The sequence below is a fragment of the Excalfactoria chinensis genome, chromosome 11 (assembly GCF_039878825.1).
Source record: "Excalfactoria chinensis isolate bCotChi1 chromosome 11, bCotChi1.hap2, whole genome shotgun sequence".
Taxonomy (NCBI): domain Eukaryota; kingdom Metazoa; phylum Chordata; class Aves; order Galliformes; family Phasianidae; genus Excalfactoria; species Excalfactoria chinensis.
In genome coordinates, this window is record NC_092835.1 from 1006161 (window position 1) to 1031472 (window position 25312).

Consider the following 25312-nt stretch of genomic DNA (forward strand, 5'->3'; position numbering starts at 1 on the left):
TGCGATCCTGACACCCCAAGCCCCCAGTATGCAGGGGCTCTCCATGTGTCTCATGGCTGAGATGGCACGAGGGCATTGTACGGCTCCCAGAAACAGACAACACACAGCAGAAGATTTCTCCTTTTAATCTCACCCCTCCATGCTGCCCCGGCCAAGGGGCACTGGAGATGCTACATGCCCTCAGCACCGCTGTGGTTTCACCAGGCTGACACCTGCTGAAGGCAGCCGGAGGGCACAGCAAACGTATCTCCCCCAGGGAGCAAATTCACACAGCACCAGAGCAGGAAAGGTGGCTTTCTGCAGGGAACGGCTCCCAGCACCCGCTATGGCAGCACCACAATCTTCTTCTCCAGCACCTGCGGAGGGAACAGGACGCTCCTCACCGCCGTGTCCAGCTCCTCCAGTGCCAGCTGGGCGTGCAGCACGGCCGCGCCGTCGGGCTCAGCTGCCACCACGTGCTTCAGCAGGCGGTACAGGTCCCGCAGCACATCCTGCAGCACCTGGAGAGGGCGGGCAGCGGTTCGGAACCTGCAGGGGCCTCATCAGCACCCAGGGTGAGCCCCACACACAGTGCATGGTGAGCCCCGGCAGGTGCCCCGTCCGCCTGGCCAGCACCAGGACACGGCCCTGTTGCACTGCTGATTCACAACCCTCCATTCCCATTGCTCAGGTTCTCCACATGCAGGCAGCACTGCATGATCTCCCCAAGCCCCCAGATCCCTGCAAGGATGCAGGAGATGGGTGCAAGCTGGGCAGCCCCGGCAACAAACCCAGTTGGTACAGTGGGTGAGGACAGCCACCAGACTGCAGCACCCTCAGCCCCCACACAGGATGAGCCCCATGAGCAGCCCCAGTGACCCGGCAGCTGCAAGAGGCAGCGTGGGCCACAGAGTCACTGCCTGCAGAGGGGCACAGCAGGAAGAAGAGCTGCTGGGGATTCCAATGGGGAACTGGCTGCTTCCTTCCTGGGAACTGAATCCCAACATGCTCACTGCTGGGAAGGAGGGAGGAAGGAGATGATGACCTTTCCAGGTCAAAGTATCCATCACCAGGGCTCCAAGGGCAACTTCCCACAGCTTCCCAGGACCCAGCGTTGCTTATCATCATGTCCCCTCTGCCCCAGGAAGGAGGATACTGCGCTGGTTACTCTTCAGTGGTTGCGCACATGGCACACAGACACTGGCACCAAACACCCACAGGCAGCACCTGGCAGAGGTTCTGAGGCTGTTGGGTTGCTGAAACAAGCAGACATGGGCTCAGGAGGAGTCACGAGCGGAAGATGCTCTTGTGTGGTTTGGGGAAGATGAAGCAAGTCAAGGCTGTGATGCAAAAACATCACTGTGCCACATGCCTGTGTCTTTACAGCCCTCAGCTCGGGCCCTGGAGCTGGAGGGACTATCAGCGTCCCCAGCCCACTTGTGCCCCACGGTGGATGTGCTGCATGTCTGCACTAGCAAATAATGCACCAGGGACTGGTGTGTCCCCACATGACAACACACCAGTCCTGAGCTGCTCTTGCCTTTTCCAGAACTCCTCTGTGCACTCCCACTGCAGGAAGGATGAGAATGGAGGGAATAGAGGAAAAGGGCAGCTCTGGTGCAAAGAACCAGGAGATAAGGAAACAGAAACAATTGCAGTGAGGGGCTGTCACTGTGCCGAACTGGGCTCTTCCTGCTGCTGGCTGTGCTGGTGCTGAGAGCACTTTTTATAAGAGGATGAGTCGGTGCACCCAGCCCAGCCCTCTCCAGGCTGTTCCCACCAGGAGCACAGCACACACTGCTGCTCACACCAGAATCAGCAATAATGCAGGCAGAGCCTGCAGCTGCTCAGGTAATTATAGCTCAGTTAATTTTCTCCTAACTTGCTGCAGCTGCTCCACACACTGCAGCCAGGAAGCTGGGAGGCACTGCGGGGCAGGAGGGGGCCCTCAGGGTGAGCACAGCCACCATGAGCATGGGGACACGTTGAGGCGGTGCTGGATGTGACAGCCCCTGGGGGGGGCACCCCCAGTTCAAGGGGAACAGCCTGGAGGAGAAAGTTCCTCCCATGTGCACCCCCAGCCCCCTCCCTGCTGCCCTCCTTGTCACTGGGGTGGGTGACACCCCCGAGGAGCACCATGCAGTGGGAACGGACCCACCTCGGTTGCCTTCTTGCTGAGCCCCCGCAGCAGCAGCACCACCACATGCACGGCCGCTCTCCGCACCTCCACCTCAGAGTCCGTCTTAGCGATGGCCGTCAAACAGGAGGACACCTGTAAGGGTGGCACAGGGAAATCAGCACGGGCACACGGGGTGACCTGGTGGGGACAGCATGTGGCTCTGATACTCGGTTTATGGCCTGAGGCTGGTGGATGGGGATGGAAAACACTCCCAGCACCTCTGTCCTTCAGCAATGCTGCTCCGTATGCACTGCTGCTCTGTATGCACTGCTGCTCCGTATGCACTGCTGCTCTGTAGCTGGGCAGCAGCAGCTCACCTAGAGCTGGGGCACTTTGCTTGGGGCTGGGACAGGCTCTGCTTGTGGTCAGTGGGCTGCAGAGCAGCGGTGAGCCACACACTCAGGATGGAAACTCACCATCAGTAATGAAGCACAGAGCTTTTTCCTGAGCCAAGAAAAGGATGCAGCCCTGTGCTCTTCTCCTTCCAGCTGCAGAGCTGCAGGCAAGCCGTCTGCCTCACTGCAACGGTGCAGAGCACTGAAATGGGGATGGACTTCTGCAGCAAAAATCAGAACTGCTGCAAATTGTGCAGAGCGTCTGGCATTATGAGTGCCAGGCTGAGTGGTGCAGCTGATGCTGGCACCGTGCCGGCTGTCAGCTGTCACCCTGAGCATGGCAGCAGGTGAGGGAGGCAGTGCCAGTCCCTCTGCAAAGCTCAACCCACGTCAGAGGGAACCGAGCCCAGCGGGACTGCAGTGTGCTCCCGGGTGACACACAGTGTCCTTAAAAGCCCGCAGGGAAACCCTGCTGCCAAGGGGCTGTGCTGCCCTCCAAGCACTGAGCCCCACTGCCTGCAGAGCACTGAGCACCTCCCGCTGCCAGGGGAGCGTAGTGCAGACAGACGTCTTTCAGAGCCTTAAGAAAAAGTGGAGTTGAAGGAACCTAATTAAACACCCAGTGACAGCAGGGAGAATTAGCAGAAAGAGCGCGTTCCTGAAATAGCTGCATGTGTGGTGCATTGGCATCTCATCAAATGCTGTCATTACCCAATTGATGCGTGAGCAGCAAGAGGGAACTCAGGGGAAAAAAACCAGAGCTCAGTGCCGGTGCTTTGCATTCCCTCCAGCCCTGCACTGGCACAGCTGCTGAGCCCTCACGGCAGCTGCAGGGCACGGGAGCACAGCTCTCCAGATGCACAGATGCAGACTGGCCCCACACAGGCCCTGCAGCACCCAGGGCTTTGCACACCTCACCCCATGGCACCTGTCCGAGCAAGGGCTGGGCGCCGCTGCCATCGCACTCCTGTGGGCACAGAGCTCTTCTCCCCATCAGTTGTAAGGAGAGGGATAATGAGGCTTCATTAAAGGGGAGGAGGTGCCTCTGGCAGGTACAAAGCACGCCTTGAGGACTGTAGTGAGATGGCTATGGGAGGAGAAGAAACTGCTGTGCTTCCTTGGGGCTGTCTATCATTTCCCATCACAAGAGACATTTTAAGCTATTTATGAAGCTTTCAGTGCTAGAATTTCCCAAGCGTTTGCTTCAGAATGAATGACTTCCACACTCTAATAGCAGCAAATACCATTCACATCCTCTCCCACAGTAAGCAGTGAACAAAACCATACTGCTGTGCCCCCAGCAGTGGCCCTGCCAGCAGCTGACAAACCACCCTCATTAACACCCCCCAGGAGGATGCCCCTGGGGCCGATGGGGCTTCAGTGCTGCCCCCAGCCTCTGTCCCCACCAGACCCTGGCCTCAGGCCCTGCACCCAGCACAGCCCCTGCCCAGATGGACCATCTCTGTCCCCAGGCAGCGGGAAGCAGAACAGTGACTGCTGGAGGGAGAGCTGGTACCTCGTGGATGACAGAGCCCAGCTGGAAGCCGAGTCTCTGGCACAGCTCCCCCAGGTTGGAGAGGCTGCTGGCACGCAGTGTGCTGTCTGGGTCCCGTGCTCCCCGCAGGAAGGCGTGGATCAGGGGCTCCCGGTGCTTGATGACCATATCCCCTGCGAGAGAGAGCAGAACCGTGGGTTGTGGCAGTGCCAGATGGTGCCGTGTTTTGACCGCAAGGAGATGCAGGAGCCCCATCCTGCACTAGAGCTTGCTCCCAGCACTGCTCAGAGCAGCACCACCCCCTCAGCTCCCAGGGCAGCAGCTCTCCATCACACAGAATGGCTGGATGTAACACCCAGGGCAATGCTTTCTGCCCAGCACAGGGAACCGTGCTCAGAGCACACTGCAGACAGACCCCTAATGGTGACCCACTGTGCTGCTGGGAACTCACAGATCTTTGTCTGGGGCTGCTCAGAGCACCACAAACTCCCCCAGTCTGCTGCTGAGCCTTTCAAATAGGTGACATGCTACAAATAAATAAAATAGAGTGTGAAGGCCCAAATTCTCACATCACTCAATGCGCAGAGCCCACACCCAATTAGCACACGCAGACACAGGGAGGTGTGAGCCAGCTAATTAGGAACACTGAGCGTGCAGCCAGTGACCTGCATGCACAATTAACCAGTGCAGAAAGATGCTTAGAACAGCAGCCTGAAATACACCCAAATGTGAGGGCACCTTCTTGCAAGAGCAGTTCCCATTGAGCAGAGACTGCTTTGATAAGGATTAACCTGAGGAGGTATTTGGGATAAATGAGGAAACCAATGCCCTGCACACAGGGATAACCTATGATTACGGCCACGCTGCCTTGATGTCCTCCCCAGTCCTTGGGAGCCATCAATACCATGTAGGCACCACTCTGTAGCACAGCAGACAGCAGCAGGGAGGGATGGGGACACAAGGGATGCACTGTGGTCCCCGGGCACAAGGCAGCAGCAGGAAAGCTCTGAATCACTACAGTGGCAGAAAGCAAAGCACTTCTGGAAGCACCAGATAAATTCTCCATCTCGAACACAAGAAGCTTTGCAACAAAAACAACTCGGTGCAATTTGTTCTATAAATACACAGGCGTGCCAGGACACAGCGCAGCCCACAGCAAAGGCGCTGCTGCAGGGAGGAGAGCCCCGTGGTGCCGCACCAGCCGCTCACTGCAAGTGCTTCAGGCTGTGCCACGTCCTGTGCCCATGCTCAGTCCCCAAGAGGAGGCTGCTTGGGGCCGTGCTGGCACTGCTAAGCCTGGCACAAAGGGCTGGGGCTGTGCTGGAGATGGGCAATGCAAAAGTGCTCCTGCACTGTCCGTGCCAAGGCTCAGCCTTGCCACACGCACACCCCAAGTGCACCCCTCACCCGGCCCTCCCCTTGGGGCCTTGGCTGCGGGCAGTGCAGCCCTCTGTCTGATCCTCCTCGCACCTCCACACCTGAGATCCTGGCTGGGATCCTGGTTGAGCTCCCTGTACCTGCAAAGCTCCCACCCCCCTGGTAGGTGAGGAGGCATCTTTAAAGGAAAAAGTATCTTTGAAGGATCCAAACGAGCTACGAGCAGAATAAAACCCTGACACACTGCAGCGCAATTATGTTATTATCTTAAAAGAAAGGGCCCTTTGCCAATTGCTGCTCATGCCTAGAGCCAAGAGATGGTTCCCGCAGTGAGGAGGGAGGACGGAGGAGCTGCTGGCAGCAATGAGACAGGCCAGGAGCTGTGATGCTTTCTGCCCTATCAGCCCTCCCCTGCACGGGGCAGATGTACACGGATGTTTCCCCACCTGGCACAGCTGCTGGCTTAATGCACAGCTAAGTTCAGCACACCTTGAGCACGACCAAAGCCAGGAGGCACTGGGCTGGGAGCGCAGGTTGCTGTCACTCAGTTGGAGAGCACAGCAGCGCGTGCCTCTGCCCAGCTCCACCACCACCTTTCAAATCCACACCGGCTCAGCACATGGCAGCAGTTTTCCACATGGGAAGATTTCTCTTCCTTTTTTATTGCAGCAGGACTCCGGGGCATACAGTCACTGCTCTGCCTGAACAAGCCACTGCTGTCCCGTGCAGCCATGCTGGGCAAGGCAATGAGCACCACGCTGTGTGCTTTGAGAATGGAAGCCAGTGGGGGATACCTGAGCTGGGGGATCAGAGCAGGGAGGGCTCACAGCACAGAGCAGAGATCTGTTGTGGTCTCGGAGTCCTGGAGAGAAGCATTTCCTTATAGTGTGGCCGTTATGGGCAGCAACAGATTGGACTGATTAACAGGAAGGCCGGGCAGGTTGCACCTTGTCCCCAGGTTCCCAGGAAGAAGGGTGGCACAGAGCTGCCACCGTGCTGGCAGATACCAGCAGGAACAGTGTGAGGGTTGGCTGCCAAGCTGGGGCCTGCCTGTAGCCCCAGTGCTGCCTACACTCCTATCCAGCCTGAGCGGTATCAGACCTCAACAGGAAGGCATGTGGGGCTGGGAGAGCACAGCTCATATCCTATGGGACGGGGCTGCTGGCAGCCCCACAGCAGCAGGGACAGCAGCTTCCTCCTTCCCTTCATGCCCTGGGAACACCAACAGCCTGCTCTCATCAGCCTCATCTCCACCAGAGAAGCACAAGGCGTTTTAGGACATGTCCCAACAGCAGCTGCCGGGAAGGCCTCATCCAGCTTTCATCCCTCAGCCCTACATGTCCAGGCGCTTCCCAGTATTCTCCAATCCCAGCACTGGCTGCTGAGGGTGAGGGGGAATGGCTGTGGGATCCGCACCCCCACTCCTGCCCTCGGGGTTCAGCTGGGAAGCTCCCAGTGCTGGGGCAGGATCCCAGCTCCTGTCAGGCCATGTCCCCCAGGCAGGATGAAGGCTGGGAGGCCCTGGGGACCTGCTCCATCCGTCCTGTACACAGGCGGATGGGGTTTTCCAAAGAATTCCAGGCCTTTGAGCAACACACCAAAGCCTTGGGCTTATTTTCCCAGCACTGCTTCCCAGATTGCCTCTCCGCCCCTAGTTCTGCACGGGTCCCTCCAGCCTCACCATGCCCACAGCGGGTTCAGCCCCATTTGCTAATATCCTAAGTGATATCACACACAGCCCGGACCCGCAGCCTGGGCTTTACCTGGCCTTTATTCTCAAAATACCCCAGTCCAACCCTGCACCCGCTTCAGGACAGCAATAAGCTCTGTGTGCTAGAGGTGGGGGAAGCACAGGAGAGCAGTGTCCTGCAGCATCCTGCAAGGGCTTTGCAGCGTCCCAGTGGGAGAAGAGAGCAGCCAAGGACTCACCCAGCGCCCGAGTGACACGCATCAGCACCTCGCCCAGCTTCATCCTGGTCACTGCAGCTGCCGTGTCCTCTGTGCCCTGGACAGGACACCCGTAGCGGGCCAGCAGGACGGGCAGGATCTGCTCTGGGTACTCACTGGACAGCAGGGCAGCACCTGGAAGTCAAAAAGGATTGGGAAGGATGGTCCAGGGTTGAGCAGGAAGATGGCACACATGTGGGTGGCACTCCACTTACGGCCAGGTACCGGTGATGTGTGCTGGTCTCCTGCCTCCACTGCAATGGGAATGGCTGAGCAGCACCCAGGCAGCAGCAGCCACTGTGGCTCTGCATTACAGTGAGCCCCATCCCATGCTGCTATCAGGCCCAGCTCCCAGATGTGCTTTGGGAGATGCAAAGGATACCGTGGCACGTTTTAGGCTCCTTGCAGGAATCCCTCCTGAGTAACTGTGGAAAATGACCCCCAGGTCTCACTGCTTGCTCAGCATTGCTGGGTTTTGGCTTGCAGGTATGCCCAGGCTGAACATGAATTCTGCACAAACAAGCATGTCGTGCCCTGCATGCTCAGCAAAGCGTATCATGTAGCCCCCTCTGCACAAAGCCAAACCACCAAGAGCCTAGCATAGAATAAGCTGGATGCCAATCTGAAAGATAAATAACAGCTGGCAGCAGGTGTCCACTAATTACTGCTGGTTAATATTCATTGACCCAGTGTCTACACAACAAGCCAGACATCACTCGCTGCAGGACACTGCCACAGCAAGCACTGGGCTGGGCATGCTTCTGGGCACCACTCGGGTGTGATTCCTGGAGCCCAGTCTGGCCTCTGCCCTCTCATCCTGTACAGTCGAGACTGGCTTTGTGCAGAGCTCCTCCAGCACTGGGCTTCTGCATGCAGGCACTTCTATGGCTGTGGCACTGGGATGGGGAAAGGCAGCTGCTCTCCAGGGAAACGCGAATGGCAGAATTGGACTGTGCCAAAACCTGAGTCAGAGCGAGGGTTGAGAGTGAGCCCGGATCCAGCTCTCCTGCCCTCCAGGAACCTTCACCTCCAACCCAGTTCCCAGTTATCACAAGGCACTCAGCATGAGTTACCACCCACAAGTCCAGGCACATCCAGAGGGGCAGCGACCTCTTCTCCAGCATCACCCATGTGCGCACCCGGTGCCGTGGTTCCCATCTGCACCCCTGCAGCAGCCGGCTCCCAGCAGCAGGACTGTGTGCCCAGGGGTGAGCCCTGCAGGCACAGCGGGAGCCCGGAGCACCATCGGTGCCTCTCCTGCTGCTCTCTGGCCTCACGTGTGGCACAGCATGGCACAGCACCCTACAGTATGCTGCAGGTGCCAGCACAGCACACGGTGAGTCACCACCACAGGGAACTGCGTCAGGGTTAATCACAGCCATAGCCGGGCTGCGAAACACAGCGGCAGCTGCACACCGTATATTAATCACTTGGGGAATATTTCAGCCTGCATTTCTATTTCACCTGCAGGGCAAGGACAAACCCATCCCGCTCAAGACCATACAGGCATGGAGAGGGAAGCATATTGATAAGATCGCTTTCCAAATAGGTTTGAAGGTTACCTACTAGTGCAATGGAGACGCAGGGGCAGTGCACCCTCTTCCTGTCCCCAGCTCACCTAGCCTCAGTGAGCTGCCCCACCAGCTCTGCCTGCCTCCAGTTGAAACCCGGTCCTGCCAACAGTTTCCTCTCCCATTTCAGCCATGACAAGCTTGTAGTTTGCTTGGGGTCTCCCAAGGGCTCCGGTTATGTTTAGGGAACAACCTTCTTCCAAATTACCTCTGCTACTCCACATACACACAAGAGACAGCAATCTGAAAAGGCAGCCCGTTCCACAGACATCTAAACCACATCTGGGTTTGGAAGCTCCTCCATGCAGATCACTGCAGTCAGCCCGGTGCCACCGCATTACAACAGCAGCACAGGGAATAACTGAACGATGAGCAGGCCAAGTCCCAGGGGTCTGCATGGAAGCAGCAGAGCTGGGGGCCCAGCTGTAGGGAAGCTCCAGGCATGCAGAGTTTCCTCCTCCAAGCCCCTGCTCCAGCTATCATGCAGCTTGGGCTCTACAAGAACTGCAGTGCAGTGCCAGCACCAAGTATTGCCAGTCCCAGTTCCTGCCTGCATAGATTTGGTGCCAGAAGCACAGACCCAGTGCAGGGACAGCACTCAGCTCCTGCTTGTCCTCAGCTGTGGAACCTGCGCAGGGCACCCTCACCTCTGCACTTGCAGCTCTACTGAGGATGCACACTTGTGGTCTGTGCACATTAGCAGTTAAATCAGACAGTAAATTAACTAATTACCCATTGACTAAGCACGAGGAGAGCTACAACTAGATGAAGCCCAGAAGACAGCACTCACCAGCTTCAGGACGTAGGAGCAGAACCCAAGGAAACGCTCAAGCTCCAGGTGTCCCACTCCTAGTGACACCGAGGTCCCTGGGAAGGTCTGGCACAGGGGGCAGTGCTCCCTAAGCTCCCAGCCCATCCACACAGCACTGCCATACAGACCATGGCAATGTTGGTGACCCTCCCACCACCAAGACAACCCAGTCCAGAAAAGCCATGGAAAGAGGCTGCAGTTGGCATAGAGCCCTGAGTGCAGCACAGTGCTGCTGCTTGGCTCCTACACAGCCCTCCCCTGTGCTGCTGCCTCCAAAGCCCCTCGGTGGACTCTTCTCCAGGCTGTGCCCTCATGGCAGTACCCAGGGACCCTGCACAGCCCAGCCACTCTACACAAAGCACAGCACCACGTACAGATGCAGCACTGCCACTAGCACACAGTGCTGTCACTCCCCAGTGCTACACAGCTGTCCCCCCCCAGGTCATGAGTTGCTCACCTTGGATGGCAGAAAGGTAAACAAAGGAGTCCTCGTGCTGCACGTTTTCTAGGAAAACCTGTCAAGGTCAAGCAGCAGATTTGTTACCAACAGCTGGAGCCCTGCAGCAGCCTAACACTGACACGAAGTGGGCGCTGCCAGCTGTTCTGCCCCAGAAGCTTCACCATCCACCCCATGCTTTTGTCACAGGGATGGTGATGGTACGCAGACCCTGTACCTGGAGGATTTTCTCTTGAATCTGAAGTGCCTCGGGGTCCCGCTGCATTATCAGGCTGGAAAGACTTCGTAGGGCAGCTGCCCGGACAGGAACCTGGGGGTCATAGGCTGATAGAAGCAGCTCACGAAGCTGAGCTGGGGCCGAACTCTCAGCACTTGGGGCTGCAGCAGGTCCTGCAGCAGAGGGCTTCCCGTGCACAGTCTGCTCTTCACTCTCTCTGGGAGCCAAGGGGCAGCTGCAGCCATGGCCGTGCTGCGGCAGCGCCCCGCCAGCTCCTGGGCTTCGGCAAGAGGCCGTGCCAGCTTCTGTCCTGCCTGGCCCCAGCTTTTTCCCCAGCACATTCTCAGCTGCAGAGTCAACTGTCTCAGTGGAGAAGGCGCCGTGAGTGCAGATGGCGATGCGTAGGTCTGCAGCCAGCTCCTGGATGACGGGGTCAGGATGAGTGCAGGACACCTCCTCCAGCAAGGGCAGCAGCCGCTTCAGGACAGCAAAGTCGCTCGACTTCAGCTGCAAGGAAGGGAAAAGCAGCATTGGCACCATTGTAACAAGGGGCTCACGCTGGCAGGGGGCTGCTCCCTCACGATGCTAGTGAGGGGTGAGCTGGGAGCAGGAGGTGTCATACTCAGGGGTTAAATCTGTTGTGAGACTTTGGCAGGGGGAGTTGTCTTGGTAGCCCTGCAGGAGAGTGGGACTGCTAAGCACTGAGGGCTGCCCCACGGCAAGATCTGGTTGCCAGAGCATCACATCTCAGTGCACACAGCAGGGATCTGTTGCGCTGCTCTAGCTGCTTTGTGCCTGCAAAGTGAAATCCCAGGTTAGCAGCAAACGTATCAATTGCAGCGCCCTCCCTCTCTGATACCACCTCAATCAGCTCATTGTACAGAGCTCCAACAGTGCAGAATTCTCTGCTGGGAAATAAAACACTTTGTGCACTACGAAGTAACATGGTAGCTTTCCGGGTTGAGAACGAACAGCGTGTCAGGGGAGAAGGTGAGAAAGCAGCAGGCAGGGCAGGCACTGCAGGAGCTCCCCAAGGACACCTCCTCATCCCTGCACCAAGCAGCACCCCAAATGCCGGGAGCCACAAGCACTCCACAGAGATAGATGCTTGGCCCTGATGCTGGCACTGATGGCTCTGCTCATCCCACAGCACTCTTGCTGCCCTGCCAAAGCTGCGATCCCCTGTAGGAAGCGGCACGCAGGCGGTTGCAACGTGCCAGGCAGCCCGGCGGGGTTTGCTGGCACAGCACGCAGCCCTGGGGGCTGGGGAGAAGTTCCTGCCCTAACCTGGATTTAGGATTGAATTGCTAGATCCCAGGAGGAAAAGCTGCGCTGCTAAGGAGTGAAAAGCAAAGCTTTACCGGAGGTTTCAGGGGAGCATTTGGATGATTATGTAAAGACAAAAAAAAGCAACAAAAAAACCCCCACTTGGCCATTCAAAAACAAACAGCTTTGCAGCCACTCCTGCTGCTTCCAGCACCAGCTGTCCTGGGAAACCTTTTTCATTCAATCCGCTGGCCAAGTTAAGTTGCTTCCATTAAGAAGAGGAGGGAGCAGGGTCTGGCCTGGGAGGGGGCCCATTAAGGCAGCTCCGGGACCACCAGCGAGGCGGGGGCTGCCTGGACCAGGACCAGCTCCAGGCTTTGCATTTCTGCAGCCAGGCCAATGGAGAACGGGGGGTGCTGGGACGGCCCCCAACAGCCTCAGGCAAACCCTCCAGCCCCACGCTGAGCACTCAGTTTAGCCCCAGGGCTGCACATGAAAATGCAACGCTAGGGGCCAGGAGGAGGCAAGGCCCCAGGCCAGCACCCGATGGGCGGCTTTGCACCTCCTCTTCCTGCACATCAACTGCCACAATACGCTCATTAATTACACCAGAACTGCCTTTTGCTCTTGCTCTAATTGTAGGACACTGCTTGTTCTCCCCTTATTTGTGAGCACGCCATGTTTGCTTTTTAATTAAATGTCCCTTTTCCCAATTCTAGGAACGTTGCTATTAAGACAATAAATCATCTTCTTCCATTAACGTCTCAATTTTCCTTTGGGCAAGCCCAGGGATGAAGCAGCTGACTGCTCAGTGAAGTACAATGGCTTCGCAGTGCTAATGAACGTTACCACTCTGCAGCGCTGTCTGACACCACCAAACCCACAGCCTACATGCAGCCTACATGGAGAGGTTCACCAGGCTCAGATAGAGCACATAGATGTGTAGGGATGCAGGAGATGACAACGTAAGGAGACTGTGATGGCAGTGCTCTACCAGAATCTTTAGGAAGCACATTTTGGATGACCAATGAATTAACCAACATTTTGTGACCAATGAGCATTTTCTGTGCCTCTTCCCACACTGAAACAGCGCCGTGTCCAGGACACTGCAGCCAGTAGCACATGATGATGATGGGACAGGCACCACCATCCAAGCAGCAGGACATGAAGCCTGCAGGCACACCTGCAGGGCTCGCAATGTTCCACCCCCTCACCTTGCTAGAAGCACACAACCTTTTGTTTGGCTGCTTTCTCATTAGGAAACCTGGCACTGTAAAGAGAGCTTGGTTAAAGGAACAAAGCAAATAGTAGGAAGTGGCTCCTGAATGCCAGCGGGACCCAAAGCAGCACACACGTGTGCAGGCAGGCTGGTGCTTCCGAAAGAGATAACAAGGACCATAAAGAGTGTGGCAAGGATCCCAGGGCTCACGCTGGGCTCTGAGTGCCATGCTGGCAAGGGACCCTTGGCTGTGCTCCCAGGAAGCACGCAATGCATGTACACAAATGGTATTCAGGAAACCCAAACCTAACGTATCCCAGTGGGGTCGGCATCACCTCCATCAGCCCAGTGCGTTGACCAGGGCTTGCCCCACATCTGCTCACCTGCACAGCTCCGCTGAGCATGGCAGCCACCAGCCCCATGGCCATGCTTAGGGTCTGTGCTTCCACTGCTGTGCTGTGGCCCCGGGCCAGGCTGACGCACGCCCGCTGAAGTGTGATGGCCACGAACTCCTCCACCTGCCAACGGATGGGAGAACGGTTAGGAAGGGAGGTGACCCCAGCAGTCCCACTGCTGCTCCCTCAGCCCCAGCAAGGAGCTGCTGTAATGCCAGCCCTGCTAGGGAGCCGTGGAGAGCTGGGGGACAGCCAGGATCTTGATGAAGCCCATCTGCAACAGGAACGCAGCATAATGGGGCTCTGCTGGTAGACGTGTTTGAGTTCCCAAACCATTGCCATTCCCCAGACCCAGACACCAGCACAGCCCTCAGTCCTGCCCTCTGAACCAGCAGATGAAATTCACGGGGAGAAGCACCACAAGGGGAGAGGCAGCCAGGCTGGGAGCTCCTCTCCTCTCTCCCACAGCCCTCCCTTGGAGGGAGGAAACCAGTATTTGTGAAACATGAGACCTAAAATCCAACACTACCATCCACTTCCTGAGACACAGCAAACAAAGCTGAAGCAGAAAGGTGCTGACAGCCTGGCCCATAAACAGTCACAGCAGACTGGCTGCCGCAGGGCTGGATGCCTCTGCCCAAGCTGGAAAAACAAGGCTGTTGCATGGGAAGATGCTGGGGAGCAAAATAGGGCTAAGAGGGAGCAAAGTGGATAGAGACAAGCAGGAGGAAATGTGAGAGTTCCCTGAAAGATCGTGCTGGAGAAAAGTTTGAGCTTTGCAGACTGGCAACAACGACCTCAATTTGGTGGCTCAAAGGGCTCTCCAGCAGGAGAAAAGACAAATCCAGTATCAGATATCGTGTGCTGCACACACAGCTGGCACTCAACACAGCCCATTCACCGTGTGTGTGTGTGTGTATGTGTCACACTTGGTGATTTTCTCACAGTTTTCTCTCCAAGCCAGTGATGATCTCGCTCGGCTGACTTTGGCCTTCTCAACACTTGGCACCGAGATCTTTGATCCCACGGGCTTCCTGCGTTTCTAATGGAGCTTGAAATTAATACTTCTTTTCCTCTGTCTGCTCCGGGTGAACTTGTTGACTGCAGTGGGAGCTGGGTGCTCATTCACGGTGGGAAAAGCATGAATTAGCAGTTACCACTGCTTAACACACTTGTTGCAAAACAAGAGGAACGCTTTGGAGTAGCCCCTCCTTTGGAAACAAAGCACGAGAGCAACAAGGCACCACTACAGCAGCTCCCCATGCTACCAGCCTCCTGCCAGCACTGCAGGTACCGTGCGTAAAACAGAATCCTCATTGGAAGGGCTCTAAAAGCCGAGCGATGCCATCTTTATTACATCCTGGAGGAGAGCACACTGCATCACCAGTGGCACACCAAGGAAATCAAATCAACCCCATCAAACTCAACTGTGAGGGGGAAAATGTAGAATAAATGTGCAACTCAGGGGGTCCACAGCTGCCTCCAACCTCCATCCCTGGGCTCAGGCCCCATATGGAGAGATCCTACTTGCTCTCGTTCTGTTCTACACAAATACATGCTGCAAAGCAGCTGCAGCAAGAACAAAACCCCCTAAGGAACCATGTGCTGCAGAAAACGCTTAAGAACACAGCTATGCAGCTGCCTGTTTGAACCTGAGGGATGGGTCCTTGAAATATGACCCCCAGTGTTTACTTGTAGGTTGAAGTATAATGGCTTTTTTGTCTGCACTTCTTTTTTTGCTTGTTGCTTTTAACACCAGACATGCTGGATCCAGAAACTCAGCAAAGCCCCCCTCCCATTTCCCACTCCCAAGTTTTGACTTGGACAGCAGAGCTGGCAATGCACAGGTCTGTGGGTTAAGGAGGGTGCAGGCACGTTGCTGGTGCCAGGCTGAGCTGGGTGTTGCAGCAACCACCCCTGTCACTGCTCCGCCACCACAGGGCACAGCACAAGAAACGCCATTGTTCCAAAAAGAAAAGTGAGAAAAACTGTGCAAGAAGTGACCTGCTCTGCTTCAGGAAGTCATAGGTAACCAGTGTAATCAGGTCATTGAGTTTAAAAAGAACAGGATGAGGAAGTTAAACATGCAAAGCAGCTGGTTAAGCATTGCCTTGGTGCACAACAAAGCCCTCCCAGCCAGCCAGGTGCAGGATAGGAATCTCCTTCAGTGCCACTGCACTGTGGGCTCAGGGGTGACAAAGCATCACATTCTAACAACCCTTTGAATTTACAGTAATTAATACATTTTGCAGCCACCTGCTCAGGAAGACATCTACAGGAGCATGCACTTGCTGGAAAAGCCTGCCCAGTGTAGATGTCTTCAAGTTTTGCTAAATTATGGGAAGTGAATTTTACTCCAAAACCATGAAGAACTGGAATTTTGATGACCTACCTATTCTCTTGGTTTTCAATACACAGCCATAGAAACATCTGCTGGCTGTTCCTTCCTACATCTGCAGCTTACTCTCCTCCCTGCTGATACAGCACAGGATGGCGTCTTGTTCAGACACTCACAACTAACTCAGTGAACTGCTTTTCTTGGTGACATTCTAGTTTTCTCCTGCTGTTTCTTAGCAATTACGTACGTGCTCCCCCAGGACTTTACCATCACCCACCTGAGCAACATTGGTGAATACAGTGTCTGAGACGCTCTCACACAGTGTGGCCACAAGCTGCAGGATCAGCAGTTTCCTCTTCTGCCCAGCACTGTGCTGTTCCAGCTCCAGAAGGCTCCGTCCAGCCACAGAACCACAGCTCGCCGCTGCCTCATCCTCCACAGCCACATGTGTCAGCGCCTGATGGGAAGAAGCAAGGTGAGGTTGGACACAGCAAACCACATCCAGGTGCATCACAGCCCCTTTCTTTGCTACCTGTCCCAGGGAAACCATCCCCAGGGATGCTCCCCCCAAAGCTCTCACCTTCAGGCAGTGGATGAAGAAGTCTCCAGCCAGGCCACTCTGCTGGCAGTGAGACAGCAGCTCCACTAAACTCTCCACGTGGCACTGCTCCAAGGACACCTTCTGGTAAAGGGCCTCATCTTCATCACTGAAATAGATTTCTATTCGTGTGAAAGCCAGTAACAGGACAAGCTGAGTTGGTTGTGTCTCCAGTCACAGGAAGCAGAGGGAATAAGTCCCACACGTGTCACCCAAGGGGCAGCCCATGCACTGCATCACCCTCAGTACCTCTCCATGGACAGCCCCGAGTTGTGGGGCACAACCAGAAAGTGTGTGCCTGGAGGCAGCAAACCCAACTACTGCTGAGTTCATTTGGTCTACATGATCATGCACTCAGCTTATTAATTAACCTACATTCATTAAAACAATAACATTAACAGAAACCATCAGTACAAAACACACACTCAATGCAACCATCCTACCCTAGCACTAGTTAATTCATTCAGCAGTCACAGCAGTCACAGTCAGAACAGACAGAGGCACAGCCATTAAGAAATAATTTCAAATTATATTCAGTTTAAACAGCGCAAACCCCAAGGCAGACCTTCTTCTAATTCGGGTCAGGAAAAGATTGAAATGAAACCAGAATGAGCACATTTCTATGGGGTTTTGTTACACTCGTAGTGAAATGGGCGCCTGCAGCTGCTGACACACCCCTGCAGCAGACACTGCTGGCAGGAGCTGTGTGCTCTGTGTGCCGGGTACCGCTGCTCCGTGCTCACATGTGCCACATGACATTGCTGCCTCTATTTGAAGTGAACAGGGGCTGAGCAACCCTCGGTTGCATAGCTGGAGTCTAATGGCTGTCATTTATTCACCACATGGCCACGCTCTGACTCTACATACAAAGGCCATCTGCAAGAGCAGGAGGGGGGTTTGATTCCTGGCTCAGGTACTCTGGCATCGCTGGGTCCTTGCTGTGACAGTGCCACCTGTGCCTGAGGGATTCCACCAGCTCCATACAAACGTGGTTGGCCACAGGCAGACGGGCTGGAAGTGGAATAGGTGTCTGCAGTGTGCTGGGACTGATGGTGCACAGATGCTGGGTGATGTGGGGCACTGATCCTTGCACTCACCTGATGGGCTCCTCCACTGCGACAGCCGCGCCGCCCTCACTGCCCACGCAGAAGCGGCACTGCGGGTGGAGGCGGTGCACACTGCTGGCCAACCCCACGCAGCCCTCCAGCACCCACAGCGAAGTCTCCCTCTCTGACTTCTCCAGGAACCACAGCAGCACCTCCTGGCACGGGGAGCTGCAGGGACAGAGACAAAGCAATGGTGACCTTCTGCTGCCTGCCACAGCCCTCCCTGCAGCGCGCAGCAACACCGCAATGTGACAGCGTGCCTGAGAACAAAGGGAAAAGCATGAATACTCTGCAGTGAGCACAGACTCTCCTTGGGATGCTCTGGGAGGAGAGATCTGCCCAGCTGAAGGCATTTGCGTCCATTGAAGAGGAGCTCAGCAGTACATTCTGTCGTTCTAGTATTCACAGATGGAAGAATGTAGGCCCTCCAAGATTTCAGCCCAGCCAAGCAGAGAGCACTCTGCCTGAACAGTGTGTCTGTACAAGGACAGCCACTCGCACGCAGTCTCAGTATGCTGCATGCGATGCTTCGTGCCAATCTGACAAAGCTCAGAGCTGTCAGCCATGCCAAGAAAGAGGAAGGAGATGGGGAGCACTATAAGGTGGCACGGAAACCCCTGCCAAGTGAAGATGCAGGTTAATGAGATTGAGTAGCAGTGCGGTGCCAGGGGTCTTGAAACTTGAACGCTTCCAGGCAGCTGTGGTTTTCATCACCCCTGCCAAATTCCTGTGTAAAGAGAGAAGCTAACAGCGACTGCTCACCCAGCAGCACCATTCACTTGGCTTGTTCTGAGAACTTGCCACAGCACTCGCTACTCTTTGAAGTGATTAATGAAGTCTTTAATAATAGCACAGACCTTATAGGGGAAACCTCCAGAACCCACGTGCCAGTACCACCAAGGCACCAATGTAAACCCACCAGAAACACAGGTACTAGAATGGCCCAAAGTCAGAGCAGCCCAGGAAAAGCCTGGGAGGAGAATAGGGAGAGGACAGACAGCGCCTGGTGACCACTGCCAGCACAGCTGACATATGCCATGTTCACCACTGCACATCAGTCATGGGGGAGCTGGGCACAGTTGCCAAGAGGTATGTCCCACATGCACTGGAAAAACGATCCCATGTAGCAAAAAGATGATCTTTTACTTTCTAATCCATCCCCACAGATCCTTCCAACACCCAGCCAAGTCCCGGCATTACCAGCCCTGTCCTGGGGCTGGGCTGCCCTTGCTGCACACTGCAGTGAGGTAAGCAGGGCTCCCACAGGGCAGACCTGCCCGAACACCTGGGCTTCAGGGAAGACAAAAGTGAAGACAAGAACTGACTCCCTGGGCACAGTAAGGTCATGCACCATGCCTAGGCCTGTGGCTACTGCCTGCTTTTAATAAGCTTCTCAGGGTAAGAAAATTAGTCTCCACTTCTATGCGCATCCATATAGAGCATGTACTTTAGAGTCAGGCAGTAAGAAGAAACAAAACCCCAGAAGAAGCTGTGCACAATCCTCCCTTACCGTAAGTATGACACATTCTGCTTGGCAAAGGAATAGAGGGAGAAAACCACTCCCAGGACTGACTGCAAGGATCTCAGAAGCAGGCTGGAGCTGTCATTCCCAACCACGTATACCTACAGAGAGAGAAGGGCACATGAAGAGTCAAACTCTTGAGTGGAACAGAGGGATGGCCAAAGGAGGACGGAAGGTATATCTGTGATGACACCATCGGGCATGGCACAGTGCTTACAGCCTCCACTTCTTTCAGCCCATTCTCCCTAATTATGCATATCCTGCATTAAAAGCAGCTTCCAGCACCATCTTTCTCTCAGCATTTGCTTAAACACAGCAGGGTTCCAAGCTGCAGGAACACTGCAGCAAACTCAGGAAGGCTGCTGCTTAGGGGTCAGGTCACAAGCTATAGAGGGATGCAATAGACACCTTTGAGTCAGCACATCTTAAGGAAACTGCATTCAGAGCCAAATCCCAAATACAAAGATCAGTCTCTTACGGGAGCTGAGGTGTGCTGAACTGATCAGGCTTGGAGGATGCAGTAGGACCACAATCCTGCCCTCTGCTTCAAACAGCACCTTTCTGAAGCACCCTCAACCTGCTGTTACCAGGGCACTATATACAATTCCTGCTGCTGCTCAAAGAGCAGGAAAAAACAGCCTCTTCTTCTCCACATGGCTTCCAGCTCAGAAGACTTTTAACAGAGCGCTCCCTATACCTCCCATCAGCTGGGGATACAGCAATGGGGCTCTGGCCCACCAGAGGCATTGTGACAGCCCAGGTATGGCACTAGGAAGGACACTGTCTTGGTAATTCTTGTACTGATGCAAACCAATGTTTTGCCTTCTCTAATCCCCACGGAGCCACCTTTCCTCACCAGAACCTTTTGTACACAAAACCTCCCTAATGAAGCCTAAAGGATGGTTTCCCACTCTGCATCAAATGACATTTGCTAGGAAAGAAACCCCCACAAATGGCAGGCTGGAGCTTCCATCACTAATCTCACTGCTGTCAGGTCTAAAGCACTGTGCCATTAAGCAGGGATCCTCCCCAAACTCCAGAAGCGTTCTCATTGTGAGCAGCAGCCACAGAGCAGCCCTCCAGACTGGTCTCTGCCTGCCAGCTAGTTGCAACAGATCATTAGTACACAAAATACTACAACAATCACAGCATTTAAGAGCTTAGGCTGCCTAAGGCCATGCCAGTAAGCCAGTCACCCTCTTCTTGAATTCCTGGGCTTGAGATGTCCTTCTCTGCTGGAAAGTGTCCAGCTGCTTTCAGGCAGCACAGCACTGGGAACACTGGTGGGAAAAGGAGGCACGAGTGGAGGTTTTAGAAGTGGTTCTCATTGAACAGCTCTGGTCTTTCACATGACAACATCTTTCCCTCCAGCACCAAAGCTCAGATCTGGTGCTTGAGGCCTCCCCAAGCCCCAGCACCTGATCAGAGTCCAAGCACCGGGCAGGCAGCTGCCAAGCTCCAACAGCCCCCTGTGCTGCACAGAGCTGCACTGAGGCTAGACCACTGTCCCCAGGCATGGTCCTGTGCCACGAGCAGCTCCCAAAGGCAGATCAGCAAACAAGGCTGCAGGACACCCAGCAACAGCTGCTGATGGATGGATTACACACCCACAGGCTTTAAAATTAACATCACGCACATAGAAATCCACATCACGAGGTCAGGCTAGAAAGGTCCCTGCAAAGCAGGCTGCTCGTTTTTCCTTACTTAACCCTCATCTCTTTACCTTGCCCAATGGAAGGGGATGCACTGTAATTCCCTGAGCCACCAGACGTACCAGCAGGAGATGGACCGCTGAGGACCCCCAGTGGGCACCAACTGCGGTGCCCTTCTCGGATCTGGGACACCTGAGGTTGCTTTATCAGGACATGCCTCTGATGCTGACAGGTGAGACACGTCGATTTTGCCAGGGACTGACATGACAGCACCATGGGGACTGCTGGCCTCCAGCCCACCACCCCAATTCTTTCCTTACTTTCAGTGACACACCAGAAAGATGCTGGGGAAAAAACAACAACAAGCCAACCAGCAAGAGCTCACTGCTACTAGCCAGCTCCTTCCTAGAGCAGCATTCTCATCTCCCCACAGCCCAGATCGCACACTCTACCTTGAACACATCTTCCACACAGCTGCTGAGCTCTGCCTCTGTCACCAGCACCGTCCCTGCTGACAAATCTTCCTCTGCTATTTCTGAAACAAAGGGGAGAAAAATAAGTGCCTCCACGTACTGAGGAGTCCCTAATAAAACGTCAGCCCCTCGATGCCCAGCACCAAAAAGCCTACAGATAATCTTGCTTACTCTCCATGAGGGAAAAGTATGGGAGAAGACAAGCCCTAATTAGCCACCCTAAACATCACTGTTGTAAACTCTGCAAGGTTACAATCAAATCAAAGCAGCCTTCTGATGGATTATTCTTTGGAGAGCTGCTCAGTGTGGGAAACTGACGGCTTCCATCCAGAAGACCAGAACAAGACTGTCAGAATGGAAGAGGCTCTATAGAGAGCTGGCAGAAGCCCCACTATTTGACCTCACGCTAACATGAGTTAAGTGCTAGTAAGCACGGTGCACACAGCCACCTAGACATGTCCACAACCAACAGACCCAGGCTTGCAAAATATAGCCAAATAACCAACGCGTGAGAAAATTCTGATGGAAAAACAAAGACCAGTGGGAAGAGAAATCCCGTCCTTCCCTGCTCCAGGGCTCGCCATGTCCCCTCGCCAGCTGTTACCTGCTGCATCTGAGCAGCGGAGAAGCGGTGCCAGCAGAGGCTGGAGCAGATGCTTCTCTGCCAGCTGAGGGTGCTCTTTCGCCATGGTGAGCAGCGTCGTGGTGGCCACTCTCTGGAACTGCCGCGCTGTCAGTTTGTCCTGGATGTGCAGTAGGTCCAGAATCTGAAAGGAAAGCCCACGGTACCAGAACTAAACTTAGCAGCTGGATCCGTGCAGCCAACGGCAGAGACTGAGGACCCCCATAACACTGCTTTACTGCACACTGGGCACAACACACCAGCACCGAGGAGCAGCTCTCTGTCCTACACACAGGAGGTGTTTCTGGATATTGTGAGCCTGCATCACAGCCAAAGCTCCCCCGCAGAAAGCTCCTTGAAGCGCAGTGCTCAATAGCTCACGTGATCAGACAAGGTCACTCAGTTTTCAGTAAAATACAGAGAATTCATGAGCAGGGTAAAAACATCCCATTGGCACAGCAGGAGGAAAACAGCTCTGCACTGGGGCAGCCAGGCCCAAGAAGGGTGACGTTCAAGCACTGATAACACAGATACTGTGCTGAGAGCGCTCCCGCTTTGCATCCAGGCAATCAGCAGGCTGTGCGGAGGGCAGCGCCTACCTGGGGGCACACGTGTCTGTAGTAATCCTCCAGGGAAAGGCACTGCTGAGGGCAGGAAGCCAGGATCTTTGCAACCGCATCACATTTTCTCCAGTCCACAGCTGCTGCTTCAGCATCAGTGCCACCTGCCCCACACACAGAAAGACATGGTCAGCTCAGCCTGACTGCAAACAGCAGGGCTGGTTCGGGCTGAAATCAAACATTTCTGGCCAAAAAAAAGAAGGCTTTCTAATTTTTATTAACCTCGTCAAGCATCTTTCAGGAAACACCTGGGGCTGAACGGGAGAAAAGGGAAAACTATTGTCCAAGGCTTCTGACACGGGAAAATGTCTATAAACATCTCGGTGAATGAGAAAGAAAACAGGGGGAGGCTGTGTTTGAATGGTTCATGCTGCAGGAGTCCAACAGCATCACTACAATTAGAAGCAAAATCTGCCCCAGCACCACAGAAGCCAGTTTGGCCTAACAAAAGTGTTCCCCATATCGGCTTCCCATGGGATGAATCGTCTCAGACACATCATTAGAGTCTTTTAATCTGCAACCCTGGAAACGAAGAGCTGCGCCCAAGCACCCAACTCACCGCCAGCTCCCTCCATGATGCCCCGAACCACAGCCTGAAGCCCGTTGGGTCTCATCAGCCGCTCTGAGAGCAGCTGGCCACAAAGGCGACGCAGCCATGCTGGAGACCGAGGGAGGGCTGGCTTTGTTTCTTCCCCAGCAGGACCACTCTGAAAGGAAACAAAGGAGCAAGCTGAGGAGCCAGTTCTCCTCAGTGCACATTTGTGGGCAAGGCCTCGCTAACAGGCAAAGCAGCCTGCATCCTGCCCCAGAGGACTTGGTGCCACATAGGAGCAGAGGTTGGGGAAACATTTGAAATCACTTCATCCAGGGGCACTAAGCAAATTAAGGCTTAATGAGAGACACCAGCCTTCCCGGGAGCATCCTGTCATAGGGAGCTTTCCTCCTTTAATTAAAGTCTCCCAGGATCAGGCAGCAGCTCTGTCTCATTACTGACACAGGGGCTCACGGGATGAGTCAGCTTCAATGTACATAAGGGGACAGAAGTGGCGAGTCCTGCTCCTGGGCTGCCCAGGGTGCAACCCAGCTAACACTGCCTGAGTCCTTCTCCCCACTGCTAATAAGGCAGGCTCTGAAAAGGCCGCAGACAGCAGCAGGTGACAAGGCAGCAGACAACTCTGCTTCACCAGAACTGATGCAAAACCTTCCAGGTGCAGCTGAGCCCAAACCAACCCCGCACCTTGCTGTCTGCAGGCAGCAGCTTGCCGCGTCCTAGGACACGGCTGAGCAGCTGCCCCACACAGGACAAGAGGCAACGGCCTTAAGTTGCACCAGGAGACGGTTCTGCTGCCTGGTACCTGCTTGGGGCCACCCTGCAGGATGAGCAGCTCCCGCACCGCCAGGGGCTGATAGACACGGTCCAGGATGTGCTGCAGGGCTTCCCGGCTCTGCGCCCGCTCCGCTTCTGAAAGGCCCTGGAAAAACACAAACCCTAACGTGGGGAGGGCGGCCCGGCCGTGAGCACTGCGCCTCCACACACCGGGCACCCAGCTCCCGCACTGTACTAGCAACGGAGCTTTCCTTTATCACACCGAGACTCACACGTGGCACAGAAGCAGCTACTACGAGCAGCACCGAGACTCCGGGCAGCCCCAAACCCCGGCTGCTCCAGAACCAGAACCAGAACCGCGCGGGGACACGCCCGCAGGAAGCAGCGTTAGGATGGGGACCACCGACCTGGCAGTGCCCGGCGGGGCCGTGGCCCAGCAGGCAGAGGCTGGCGAGGAGCAGACCGAGGTGCTGCGCGAGCAGCGGGGCACCGAGCGCGGCGTGCCGGGTCAGCTCCACCAACGCGGCGGTGGCGGCTCGGAGCCGAGTCCCGTGGGCGGCCCTCGGGGACGGTGGCGGTACCGGGAGCCCCGGCGGCCGCCCCACGCCCGGCGGCAGGTACGGGACCAGCCCCAGCCCCACCGCGGCCCGCAGCGCCCGCCGCACCGCCCGGCCCTGCGCCGCGCTCAGCGTGTCGGCGGCGGGCGGCGGGGCGGCCCCGAGAGCGGCCGCGGGGGAGGGAGGAGCGGCGGACAGCGCCGAGAGCCGCTCCTTCAGGCACAGCAGCAGCGCCAGCACCGCGCAGGCTGCGGCCCAGCCCGGCTCGGCCTCGTTCTCCACGCCGGCTGCCAGCGCGGGGGCCCGGCCCAGCACGGCGTCCCGCAAGCCGCGCAGCGCGGCCCAGCACGGCTCCCCCCGCAGCCGCTCCTCCAACGCCGCCGCGTTGCCGCGCAGCTCCTCCAGCCGCGGCGGAGCGCCGTCCGGGCCGGGACCCGCGGGCGGCCCCAGCAGCAGCTCCAGCGCCTCCAGCACCCGGCACGGCTCCACCGCGCCGCCCGCCATCTTGGAGCCGCCGCCATGGCGGGGAGGTCGGGCGGAGGGGCGGGGCTGCGCCGCGCGGCGCCATCTTGGAGGGCAACGGGAAGGAGAGAGGCGCCGCCTGCCGCCATCTTGGGCAGGTCGGGGTGGGCGGCGCCATCTCGGGCCCGGTTCCTCTCGCCGACCACGTGCGGCTCAGCGTGTCGGGACGGCTCCCACCGGCTGCTGTTACCGCCTGCGGGCGGGGGGGGAGGAGCTCGGCGGGAGCTGCCCCGCGCTGCGGTACCGCGTTGTGATCGGCGGGTGGAGGAGCGCGGCGGGGTGGGAAGCGTCCCAGGGCTGCAGCCAAACACGCGCTGCCTTTGGAGTAAACAGATAAGGCTCCCACTGCGGAGCTGCAGCACCTCGCCTGGCCGGGGCTGCAACCGGGATGGCTGCGAATCCTCTGCTCGTCTCCCGGGTGGCTGAAGCACGGCGTTCTGTTCTCTATTGAGCCCTTACAGCCTTGGGCAAACATCAGTGATAGCGCTGCCTGTGCTGCAGCCCCACGGGTCAGTGGGGCGGAGTGTTACACACAGGTGCAGCTCCTCTGATAAGGCACTTCGATGCGAGTCCAGTTTTCACACGACCTGCTGCTCCTCCCTTCCCAGGGCCTGTCCTTGGCTGCTGTTAGATACGGCTGTGCTGCTCCGCAGCCCCCGGTGCTGGGAAAGCAGGCTCTGATATGAATCCATCGGGGCTGCGTTTCATTTCTCTGCAGCGCTCCGGA

The 25312-nt window shown here is 56.1% G+C and overlaps 1 protein-coding gene across 1 annotated transcript; it reads right to left on the reverse strand.

Annotated features, from left to right (window-relative positions):
* Positions 1-106: 106 nt before the first annotated feature.
* Positions 107-24674, reverse strand: TANGO6 (transport and golgi organization 6 homolog). Its single transcript, XM_072346715.1, is given in 18 exon segments — positions 107-500; positions 2138-2251; positions 4010-4161; positions 7295-7447; positions 10152-10209; positions 10369-10875; positions 13237-13371; positions 15864-16043; positions 16167-16293; positions 17282-17458; positions 18801-18913; positions 20917-20999; positions 21542-21704; positions 22159-22283; positions 22739-22886; positions 23535-23651; positions 23914-24584; positions 24587-24674. Coding segments are annotated over 18 exon segments (3288 nt in total). The 3' UTR covers positions 107-323.
* Between the last annotated feature and the right edge of the window lie 638 nt (positions 24675-25312).